The sequence below is a fragment of the Platalea leucorodia genome, assembly GCF_965183815.1.
Source record: "Platalea leucorodia genome assembly, chromosome: 3".
Classification (NCBI taxonomy): Eukaryota; Metazoa; Chordata; class Aves; order Pelecaniformes; family Threskiornithidae; genus Platalea; species Platalea leucorodia.
Window position 1 is genome coordinate 122,102,429 of NC_138825.1, and position 12,612 is coordinate 122,115,040.

The 12,612-nt window shown below is 48.4% G+C and overlaps 1 protein-coding gene across 3 annotated transcripts in view; it reads right to left on the reverse strand.

Annotated features, from left to right (window-relative positions):
* The window catches only part of RUNX2 (RUNX family transcription factor 2), a gene marked incomplete at both ends in the record, with an annotated part of 222,061 nt that overhangs the window by 150,166 nt on the left and 59,283 nt on the right, over positions 1-12,612 (reverse strand). For 2 of the 3 annotated variants that reach the window (XM_082307714.1, XM_082307713.1), the window contains 2 exons: positions 1,808-1,964; positions 9,433-9,716. In XM_082307714.1, the coding sequence (XP_082163840.1) occupies positions 1,808-1,964; positions 9,433-9,716 (441 nt within the window). Of the gene's footprint in view, positions 1-1,807; positions 1,965-9,432; positions 9,733-12,612 lie in introns of those variants that run through there. The other variant, XM_082307712.1, reaches the window with a different exon arrangement.

Sequence of the window (12,612 nt, forward strand, 5' to 3'; positions counted from 1 at the left end):
AAATATGTTGAGGATTTGAAAAGTACACTATCGCTTTTCCATAGATTCTACCCAGATTGATCAGAGAAAAAGTCTATTCCAAGTCTGCTAGATGCAAATATAAATTAAACTACTGGAACCAAATTTTAGGAGGTTTGTGTTTGTATGGGTCTGTAGCCGTATTTACTGAGGCTTTAGGCCCCCTATTTCATTTCCTATGCTTTAATAAAAAGTATATATCATAGGTTGCAAATGAAATTCACAGATCAGAGGTAGTACATCACATTTCAGTTCTTTTTCAGCACTGCTGAAAGACTGATACACTACTGAACTTTTACTGCAAGGCAGCAGTAGGGATGGAGCCAGAGAACTTTCAAACCTAATCCATCAGCAGAATAACAAAGCAGACTGGTTTTTTTAAAGCAAGCAAGACAAATGGAAGAGATAGGTAACACCTTATCCAAAAGGGCAATAAACTCCCTATTTATGTTGCATTACTTTTGCGATAGTTATTCTGTATTTCAAGTTATTCTTTATTATCAATACTTTTCAAGTTGTAAAATGATAAAGAGAATTGTTGGCCAGCTCACTAAAATAAAAAATAGCCTTTGTAAGCCATGCTTATGGGATCACTTTCACAAAGCACTTGTAATTGTAAAAGTGTGCTGACTGATTTAGACTATCTAGGCCTCTGTCATATGTTTAATTTTTTTTTGGACAAATACTGTTTCCTTCCTTAACAACTGCTTTCTGAAGAATATTACTGTAAAATCAGCTTTATTGCTAATTTCCCAACACAGTTGTTCAGCTTCTATTGCTTTATTTTGCCCCATGCAGGGCTAGTTTAAAAAGGGAATAATTACTTCAAATACATAAAGAAAAAAAGATACGTAGGTTGGATCAACGACTGATACAACAAACCCCCTCTGAAGATTCCTGCAGCAAAAACTGAAGTGCCAGCTTCCTTCAAGCTATCCTTTCAATCATTACCTCAAATTTGAAAGCAGCTACAAGGCTCTTAAAGAGGAATTCTTGCAAACTTGCAATGATTACAAAGGCTTCCTATGAGTGCAGCACAGTTCCCAGATTATAGGAAGCTCCTAAACAGCTGGAAGACAATGACAGCACTCTACATCTTCAAAAAAAAAAATTGAAAGTTACCCTGTCATTTAAAGTAAAGGTTAAATTTAGTTCAAGCCCAAGCTTACCAGCAATTCATAAAAAGTCAACCAGTTTACTAGACAGAAAAGTACGGCTTATTTTTGCAGGTCATATGCAGTTTGATCATAAAGGGCAGGGAAGTCACTAGAAAGCTTTCTACCAATAGCTGCAAACCCTTAAAGATGTAAGCAAGCCCTTAAAGAATATAACCTATAGCACATGTGATATGCAAAATCTCCTTAATTATAGGTCTTCTACAACAACTTCAGAAGCAGCTCTACTGCTAAAGGGAATTCTCCATCTCTCATTGCCATGGCCTGAGATACACGCTCTGACTACACATAGCTCAGATCACCAGCACCCCCATTTCCTTCTACCTTTGCTGTGTGATTAAAATAGGGAAGCAGGTGAATTCTGTGAATCATTTTTCAAAATCTGTCTCTCATGAAAACGTACGGACACGTGAGGAGGCAGAAAAACTTAAGAGAAACTCTTAACTTGGTTTGCACAAATGCTGAAGTTTGCAAATAAAACATGCATTCATCCCTCCAAATGAAAGGCCGACAACGTTGTATTTACAGATTGATCAGTATTTCATCGCAAAGTGAGTTTGACATCTAGACATTGTTTTTACTTCGTTATGGACACGTAAAATGCAGTGGCCTACCTCTTCCACTTCTGCCCACAAATCGTAAGTCATTAAACCTGGCCACCTGGTTCTTCATCACGGCAGAAGCGTTTCGCAGCTCTGCAGAGTAGTTCTCATCGTTTCCAGCCATGACGGTGACCACGGTCCCATCAGGCACTTCTCCTAAGGCCACCACCTGTTAAAAGGGGAAGACAAGCACAACTCGTGAAGCCACACTTTGAAAACGCGTGTCTCCATCCCAGCTTTGCAGGCTGCCATGCTCATTACGAAGCTCTGTGGCAGCTTCTCCAGCCCGCTGTGGTGAAGAGTCATGTACTAGCTGAACACAGAACAAAGTGCCACATCAAACAAAGAAACATCTTGTATTGTCTCCCTTTCTCATAGCCTAATAGGGAGTTTCTTCTTTGTTACATTTCTTCAGAAACATCTAACATCCTTATGTAGAGTGCATGGTTTAATGCTTCCTGAAGGCCAACTTTGTTCTTAGCAACCAGCGAGCAGCGAGAAAACACGAGGCATGGCTCGTATCCATAAGTTATACGCGGGAGCGCATTTGAAATGGAAAGTTAGAAATCAGTATTAGCAGCCATATCACCCAGATTTGGTTCTACTTCTCTGCTGGTTGCACCCATGACTCTGACCCCGGAGCTCCTCAGACTTCAAACTAGAGAGAAATCCCCATCTACCCGTCCCAGGAGTGGCACCGGGGCATTAGCTCTGGTGCTAAGGGCTCTCCACCCAACACGCTGCGGTGATGGAGCACTTCGTGGCTGGAATTCAAGCTCTTCAGATGCAATATAAAACAAAGGCTGTATTTCCTCGCAGGCATGTAAATTTTCATAGCGCTTGCAAGAGTCGCGTGTGGTTAGCACTGATACCTCCCTCAAATTCCAGGACGGGTGAACAGAAGATATTAAAGTATTTCTCCTTATGTTTCAACTAGCTGATAGTCTCACTTTTATGCTTCAGTGGTTGTGTAGTGCTCCAACATCTGGTTAGATAAACGCCACGGAGTAGGCAGCTCCTGTCTTCTAATTTGAAAACACCAGGGATACCTACAGTGTTACTGCACCGTGACTTTTTAAAGTAAAAATAAAGTTAAATAGGAGTACTAAGTTACTAGGAAGAAAATGCACGTTTCTTCAGATGGGGTAAGAAAAGTCCACAAAAGTATCAAGAAAATAATTTCCTTTTGCCCAGTTAACTAATACCGACGCTGGAAATCAATTTATAACAAAAAGAGATTCACAAATACTGCATGGCTGAGCTCTAACTTGAAAAAAAATAATCTTGAGGTACAAAGCCTGTCCCCTTGCAGCTTCTAGCAGTTCACATGGTCAGATATGACTTTTTATATTATTCAGAGTAATTTATTCTGTCTCCTGAAATATATATTACATTTTGTCACAAGCCCTGCTTGAAATGTCTTTCCCATAAATGATCCTGTCTGAAACTAATAACTGCAGGTTGCACTTTAATATTAATTAAGTGGAAAGAATGAGGAGTTCTGAATATATAGGGAGAGCATGGTGTGGCCCAGTGCACTGTACAATGTTTCTCTAAAACAATAAAAATTAATGACAAAGGTACACAAACTCTGAAAATATCTAAACCGGACTATATTACTGAAAATGATAGCTTGTCTTATTTAAAAGAAATATTGAGGAGAAAGAAGCAAGTGAAGCTGAAACGCTGAATAGAAAGGATCTACCCTGGTGGTGTCTGTTTTTCCATAAAACACCAGGTAATACCACCCCAAACTGTAAACTGAGTTTTGCCACAAAATACTGTGAGGTCTCTGTCTATCAAGCAAAGATTTTACTTTAAAATTATATGAACGTCCCTGAAGATAAAAACACAGGAACCACTGTTGTGGATAAGATCTGAGGTCCCACTAGCTCGCTGCCCGGGGTCTGACAGCAACCAAGTCTGACAGCTTCAAAGTGAGGTGTAAGGAATAATAAATAATAATCAAATAACAAATTATATTCTGCTGAACAGATTATAGAGCTGACCCTAACCCTTAATAAATGGATATTGGCTCAAACACTAAAGCATGGGGCTTGAGACTACTTATAAAACACTCCCTTCCCAGTTTGCGATAGACCACGTTATCGCGGGACAGTCTTGTCATGCACTTTAGCATCCAGGGGAGTTGCAACCTATGCTTTTTATATCTCACGAAACAAAAAAAAAAAGAAATCACATTAACTCCAGAAATGCAAAGAAGCCGAGAGCGCAGGAGGAAGTGCGAGTCTGCCAGGGGCCTCGGAAGAGGGAGCGAAACGACTGCAGCCTCGGCTCACCTCCTTCTCTCGAGGTAACCAGAGCACGGAGCAGGCAGCGGCATCGCGGCTCCGTCTCAACCCGCCTCCCGAACACGGGTCCAGCTTGCAACACCTGGGCGCGAGGCAGCAAAACCTCTTAAAAGGCCCCCCCATCCCCCGTTGCTGTTCAGAGGTTTCCTCCCTACCCTCTCCACTCGACGATGTCAGTTCAATTTGTCAGCTGAGGCATCAGCCCGAACCCGCACGTGCCGCTGCCAGAGCCACCGGGCTGATCGCGCCTAATCAAGAACGGCATCATAACTAACATGCACCGGCTTTTTGACGCAGTATGATGCAATATCGCTATTCGTCTCACTAGGAAAAGACCGAAGGAAAAGACAAACTGAAATCGGAGGTGAAAATAAAAACTTTGGCTAATAAAAGTCCGTCCTATTACATGCTAAGCTCCCCTGCTACGCAACAGGAGTAAAGTGCCTGTTCTTTTCCTGATTTCATCCTTTTTTTGCCATGAAATACCAGAAGACTGTTGCACACATACATAACAGCCCTGGTTAGAAAAAAGCTCTGCAAAACAAGTTTGAAACCTGGAGAAATACACATCGTTTTGAGAATTTTAAAAAGTAACTGCACCTACTGAAAGCCTGCTGGCATAACACCTGATTTGGTAATTTTATGCCATGTATCAATCCAAAATTATTTACATATTCTTAGAAAGAGGATTGTAAGTGCACTGTGAAATGAATAAGGACTGCGTAAAAAATTAAAGACTAAAAGTAGCCACAGTGCGCATTCCTTACCTATTCTTCAAACATAAATATCTCTACTATTTCAAAATCTTTATTTTCCATATTAAACTACCTACACATTTTGGTGATTAAAGATAGACTTTGCTTTTTGTGCTTTTTTTAACTGAAGCTCAAAAAGGCACATGAAGTCAGATGAAGCCACAAAATAAAACCAAACCAATTCTTACAAGTTGAAAATAACGATGTATTTTTTGCATAACACAATTCTCGTCTGGTTAGGCAACCTGTTTGCCCAGTTTCGGTCCGGTGGGATTTGAACTGGCCAAAGTATGCACCCTAAAGACAGAAGTTATAAGCACGAAGCAGAACTACTATACAACAGCAGGTACTAAGACTTTCTGCAGAGTAAAATGCTTGTTTGGAAAAAAAGCTAGTGTACATGCTAAATAGTTCCTCTCCAACATTGATATCTACCACTTCAACAACTTTTCTTGCGAAAGACTGAATTCAAACAGCCTCTGAATATAAAACCTTCCGTAGTGAGAACGCCTTTTCCAGAGATTGCCAAAAGAGCATCTGATACTATTAAAAATATTTTAATGTTCTGTAACTTAAAACAGAATAACTGATTTGCACTACTTTTTGTTTCAAAATATACATCTGGGCTGACGATTTATACAGCAGGTTTCAGCTTGAAACTATTTAAAACAGCTGAGTTATAAACTCTGAAAATTGGGGTTTGGAGTAGAAATGCTGACAGACCCTTAACTGCTGTGGTGCTACTGGGGAGAGGCTTTAGACTTCACATCCCTATTTTTTTTTCCCTGCCTTTAGGTCCACTGAGGCTCTTTGCTACTATCAGCATCATACAGAAGCCACTTGTAACATCTAACGTGGCAATTTGGGTCTTGATGACTTTCAGTAAAAACTCCCAGGCAGATACAGAAAGAGAGGGCCAAATACTGACGAGTCTACTCGAATAAAGTACCGCTGGCCATTAAGATTAAGAAGTGAATATGATTTGGACCTGGGTGCACAATATCTATTTCTGTTATGCTGGAACATCACTAGATGGTTAGAGCTGTATTAATAGCTACTTGTCTAATACTCTTCCCCACAAAACCAGTTTGCGTTAACAATCTTATTAGTTAGCACACTCAACACGGACTCCCTCCCCAGCGCATGTAAATATTAATACTTAAAATTCAAATCTAATGCTAAGCCAACATTAGCTCAAAAAATTATAATCAAACCCAGCACTGTTTATAACATACTTCCGCTCCTGCATATGATTTATATCTGTTTTTTTAAATTAAAACAGTGCTATATCCAGAGTACTTTTTAACCAGAGATCTCTGCGAGAGAATTATGACACACTTAACACACCACTCAAAACATTATCATCAACATTTTATTTATTGCCAATAAAACTTCAAAAAGTGTGTTGTCTGTGAGCTATTTTACTTTCAAGTTACTGTTTAGCCGAGATTTCTATAGCCCAAATCTGTCTTTTTTTTCCCTTTTCAGAGATAATTCCCATTCTGTTATATCGCAGTCAAGTGTTTCACTGTATGACGCATGCAGCTTCTTTGGTCTAAAAGCACTGGACAGCTGCATGCAAGTTACATTGGAAAAATGAAATAAATTTTTTTAAATGGTCAAAATTATTTCAACTGAGTTTCAAATTAATTTACCAGTAAATAAGGGCGTATATATCTTCGGCATATTTACAAAAGTATGCGTCGCATACTGCATGTGAAAACGCAGAGGCACCCACAGCGGAAGGGTGCAAGGGGCAATGCGTACTCCTGCTGCACCAGTAAATCGGTCAGATCTATACCTGCCCGTCAGCGATGCAAATAGAGGGCCCAAATATAAGACATGTATATGTATATGAACACAAAAAGATTGGGAAACGGTCTAATCCTTTTCCTGGCCTTTTATCGCATGTAAGTACTCTTATTGTAATAATATTCTGAATAGTTTAATATTTAGTTTAGATCTTTCCCTTATTCTAATGAACTGCAACCGCATCCTTTGAATTGCTGTAAGGTAGGAGAAGGCTCAGACGGTTCAAACGAAAACTGCAATGCGAGTGCAATAATGTAAGAGCTCTCGCGTCCCTCTATAAAGAGTAACTATAATACCAACCAAATCTAACGCTCAATTAAATCATAATCAGGGTTCTCTGAAAGCTCCTCCTCCTTACCCTGCAGCCCCTGTGAATCAGAATCCCCGTGATCCACACCTAGAGAGCCTCTGAGTGCTACGCCGCGTTACCGAACCAGAAGACACCCCCTTTTCCTCCTGTTTCCACCCAGTCCGACCCTGGCGACCTGCGCAAGCAGGCCCCGCGCAAGGGGCACCTCTGCAACCCCAGCTGCTCCCCCCACGCCGGAGCGCCTCAGTCAACCTCATCCACACCCCCATCGCATTTTCAAAGCAAAGCTGCATCTCGATCACCAGTCACTTTAACGCCAGCTCATTTAACCACTTCTACTCATTTTTCCCAGAGAAATCGGCCGTGATAACACGGCTAGCAATTGGGAAACGCAAGAACAAGGCGATGTTCTGGAAACGCGCTGGGTGAGACCGTTTCCAAACTCCTCTGCCTTTTGAGCCCTTTCCAGGCGCGTTATTTTTCAGGTAGCGGGTGTGGGAGCCGTGAGCCTCTCGCAGGGCCACCCCACCCCGGCTCCGACCCCGCGCCCCGCTCGGGCAGGTGCTCCGGGACACCCCACCAAAGGCCACGGGAGAGAAAACTCTGCGGGAATGCTTTCAAATATTGCCAGGAGAGGAAAAAGTCTTGCTTTAAAGCACGCAATTATTGTTGTTATTATTACAGTTTTTTAAAAAAATCTTTTCCTCTCATTAGCACGCTGTGGGGATGTAGACAGAAAATTAAAAGCAGCATCCCCGGTGCGGATCGGGGTGGTATTTATTACTGAAACGTGCGAGCCCTGCCAAGGAGCGCGTCTTCTGGCCAGACACTTCCTCGCTTGTCCACCAGGAGAAGTGAAGGGGCCCCGACCCCCCCCCAGGAGCCCCGTCCCCCCCTTCCCAGCCCCATCGCAGCCCGGGCTGCCTCTGGGGTAGGGGGGCAATGCCCCGGCCCCCCCCCAGCCCTGTGCCCCCGGGCTGACCCTCGGCCCCCCCAGCACGCTCCGAAGCCACCCCGAATCCCCCAGGCCCACCCCCGGGAGCGGGGAGGGAGGCAGGGGCACCCCCGTGGGTGAGGTACTGGGTTGGGGGGGGCACTCACTTTGCACCCTCACACTGAGCTCCGGCCGACGGGTGAATCCCCCCTTCCTCAGGGAGGGAAAGCAGAGGCTTATTTTAAAAAAAGGCAAGCCCGGGAGAGAGGCTGTGGGGAGCAGGGGGTGTCTCCAGGGGGGCTGCTGAGGGGGGCTGCGGGGGGACAGGCCGGCGCTGCCGGGCCCCGCGGGGACGGAGATAACGGGATGGCGCCCGGGGGGGCAGGGGTGCACGGCCGGGGGGGCACCGGAGCCGCTGCAGGCCGGGGGGGGATGGGAGGCACGGCGGGGGGTGCACGGGGGGCAGCGGGGTGCGGTGGGGGGCGAGGACGCCTCGCAGGAGAGGGGGCACAGGAGGCGCTGCGGGACAGAGGGGACAGAGCGACTGCAGGACGGGGGGTGCGGGGGGCACAGCGGGACGGGGGGAGCACCCAGACACGGCAGGGCGGGGGGTGCGGGGGGCACAGCGGGACGGGGACGGGATACAGAAGCCACTGCAAGACTTGGGGAGGGGAGGGTACAGGAGGCATTGCAGGACTGGGGGGGCAGAGAAGCCCCTGCGGACCGGGGGGGCACAGGAGCCCCTGAAGGACACAGGGGGCACAGGAGGCACTGCAGGACGGGGGAGGGGGGGCACAGAAGCCCCTGCAGGCCGGGGGGGCACAGGAGGCACTGCAGGACGGGGGAGGGGGGGCACAGAAGCCCCTGCAGGCCGGGGGGGCACAGGAGGCACTGCAGGACGGGGGTGCACAGAAGCCTCTGCAGGACACAGGGGACACGGGTGGCACTGCAGGCCGGGGGGGGGCACAGGAGGCACTGCAGGACGGGGGTGCACAGGAGCCCCTTTAGGACACAGGGGGCACAGGCGGTACTGCAGGCGGGGGGCGGGGGGGGCACAGAAGCCCCTGCGGGCCTGGAGGCATTGCAGGATGGGGGTGCACAGAAGCCCCTTTGGGACCGGGGGGGGACAGGAGCCCCTTTAGGACACAGGAGGCACAGGAGACATTGCAGGACGGGGGTGGACAGAGGCTCCTGCGGGCGGGGGGAGGCACAAGAGGCACCGCGGGGGGGGGGGGGGGCAGAGAAGCCCCTGCGGGCCGGGGCGGGGGGGGGGGGCACAGGAGGCATCGCAGGACACAGAGGGCACAGGAGGCACCGCGGGGGGGGGGGGGGGGGGCAGAGAAGCCCCTTTGGGACACTGGGGGCAGAGAGGCCCCCGCGGGCCGGGGGGGCAGAGAAGCCCCTGCGGGCCGGGGGGGCAGAGGCGGCTCTGCGGGAGGAAGCGCGGCGCGGCGCGGCGCGGCGCGGGGGGAGGCAGCCCCGGCCGGCGGCGGCTGCGGGAGGGGGTGTCTCACCTTGAATGCCACCGGGAGGGTCTTGTTGCAGCGCCAGTGCGAGGGCAGGACGGAGCAGAGGAAGTTGGGGCTGTCGGTGCGGACCAGCTCGGCGGGGTGGTCAGCGATGATCTCCACCATGGTGCGGTTATCGTGGGGGCGCAGCCTGGGCACGGCGGCCGCCGCTTCTTGCTGCTGTTGCTGCTGCTGCTGCTGTTGGGCTACTACGACCGGGCTGACTTCGCTCATCTTGCCGGGCTGCAGGCTGCTGGAGGGGGGGCTGAACCTCCGGCTGGTGCTGGGATCTACGGGAATACGCATCACAACAGCCACAAGTTAGCGAATTGGGGGGCGGGGGGGGGGGGAGCGGTAGGGGGATCGCTGGAGGAGGCGTGTAGTGGGGGGTGTGGGTTGTAAAAAAAAAAAAAAATATAGCGAAAAAAGGGGTGAATGAAAAAGTGGAGGGGTGAGGATAAGGGGCAAAAGAGCAAATCAGGCAAAAAAAAAAAAAATCAGGCGCGGATTAAACGCACGAGAAAAAAAAAATCTCAGTCTGTTTTTGTTTGGGTTTTTTTTTTTAAAGAAAGATGGACGGGGCGGGGGGCGATGCCGGGCGGGGGGCGCCTGCAGCCCGGAGCAGCGAGGAGACAGAGTCTGGCTGTGGGGTCCGGGGCTGCCCCGCTTAGCAAAGCCCGGCTGGAAACTGCATGGTCCCGGCTTCTGCCCAGCTGCAAAACGCTGCTGCTTCTCCTCCTCCTTCCTTCCTTCCTTCTTGCACAGTCTCTCTGCTCTTTTCCCTCCTTCTAGCCACCGCTTCTTCCCTCAAGTGCTTGAATTTCTTTCCTTTTGCTTCCCCTCCCTCCCCGTCCTCTTTTCCTTTTCGGATTTTTCAAAAGGTTCTTGTGGGAGAAGGAAAACTCGCTGCTGGTTCGGCTTCCTGGGCTGCTGCTGTTGGCGGCCGCCAGAAGAGGAGCGTAACTCTCGGACCCGGCGAGGGGGTGTTCAGGGGAACGTCCCGATTTCCTCCGAAGAAATCTTCCTCCTCCGGACCAAAAAAATAAAAAATAATAATAAAAAAAAAAAAAACAAACAGGAGAAAAGGAGCAAACAAAAAAGTCTCTCTGGGACAGAGGCGAGGAGCCGCTGGGCTCCCCCGCTTATTGCCTTTGGCTTCAGGAAGCGGGAGCTCGGGAAGGGGCTTGGGAAAAGTGGCTCCCCCCCGCCAAAAAAAAAAAAAAAAAAAGGCGCTCCCGAAGCGATTTCGGCGTGGAAAGCAAGTTACTGGGGTTGGTGGGGTGAGGAGGAAAGTCACACGAGTGACAGTGAAAAGAGAGGCTTTAGCCGGTTCCTTTGGGAGGATCAGGACTTAAGAAAAGTTGAACTTTCGGATTGCCAGGGAAAAAAAAGCGGGGAGCACAGTTGAAAATAAAAAAAAAAAACCCAAACACCCCAAAACACCCCTCCTTAGGCTGATTTCTAAAATATGACCAAGTAAACTCTGGGAAAAGGCAGCCTCGGTACAGTCCGGTCCTTTTAATTAAGTCGCTGCTGGATCCAAGTCCGTTGAGTTGAACAGGCTAACAAAAATCTTTTTTTTTCCGCCCTTGATGAACAACAGCAGCAAAAAAATCATTAAAATGTCGGTTTGTTTGAGTTATTTTTCTTTCTGAAAAATCTTTTTTTTTTTTTTTTTTAAAAAAAAAAAGGCAACAAAACCCAACAAAGTTCTTTTGGGTCCCAAGAAGTTGAGGTCGGGGAAGATGAAGGAGCCGGAAAAAAAAAAAAAAAAAAAAAAAGCCACAGTTTTTTTGTCCTGAATGTGGTTTTTGGAGGCTGGGATTTCTAATGATTAGGTTTTTGTGGTTTATATATACAGGACGCTCTGGCTAAGGCGATCATTATGCTGATGAGAGTCAGCAGCACGTGGTGCTTCAGTCCTCAGACTTCTGCAGCCTTCAAAATAAATAAAACAATGTGCATCCCCCCCAGGAGGAGAAACTTTGCTTTAAGTCGCTCTCACCCACGGGAGGGGGACGGGGACGGGGAAGGGGGGGAGCAGGAGACGGTCTCCGATCTCCACTTCTCTCCGGGTTTTTTCCATTAACACTTTTAGGCTTGTTTGTTTAGGAAAAAAAAAAAAAAAGCATGAAAAATCTTGTTTGCAAAAAAAATAATAGTAAGAATAATCTGGTGCCAAAGGGGTTTTTTTGCTAAGTCTCCGGTAGTCTAAAGCCTAAACCATTTCCTTGAATGAATGAAAGCTATAAAACCCCCCTCAGACTATTAAGGTAAAGGGAGTCTGGTTTGTTTTCTCCCTTAAAAAAAAAAAAAAAAAAAAGGGCAGATCTTATTAAAAACAATTTACATACCCAATAGTAAAAAAGTGTAAACGCCTCCCAGCGCAGATAACAACCTATCACAACCCTCCCTCTAATTTCTAAGGCTTTACTTCGCCTTGCTGCTTCCACCTTCTTGTAAAAAGTCGGCGCTGCGTGTGTGCTCCTTGCTCGCCGCCTGTGTGTGACTCGGGGCGGTGTGTGTCTGTCTGTCTGTCTGTCTGTGTTGGGGGGGCTGTGTCCTTTTTACGGAGCTTTTACTTTAGTCCGGCACCCTGACCCAGCCGAAAAGCCAGGTTTGTCCTGCCTGCCCGAAAAAGCCCGGCGGTCCCATGTACATGGGCACGGCGGGGGGCGGAGGAAAGAGAAACCCCCGGGGCTGTTTCCGCGCCCCGCGGAGCCTCCGCGCCCTCCAGCGCTGCCCACCGCGCACCCCCCCCCAAATTCCTGCCCCCCCCCCCCCCCATGAGAGCACAACCCCCGGCTCTGCGCGGGGGGAAGGTGCGTGCAGAGGCAGCCGCCGGGCTGCGGCGCGGTTTGGGATTTTAAAGAAGAAGAAGACGAAGAAAAGATCCGTCGTTCGGTCACAGGGGAGAGCTCTCGCTCCGCGCACCGCGGCCGCCGCCTCCGCGCCCGCCCGGCCCCGCGCTCGGCGCTTACTCATCCCCTCCGCGCTCGTTCCCACGGTTAAAGTGGGGCGTAACAGCCCCTGACCCACTGCCTCCCAGGGATCTGTGTCCTCGGCTTTTTTTTTCTCCCCCCCCTTCCCCCCCCCCCCCCTTTATTTTTTTCCCTTTTCCTGGCCCGGTGTTGAGGGACTCTGCAAGTTTTCTGTCCCCTTGCGAAAATGCGATCGCTGCGGGTA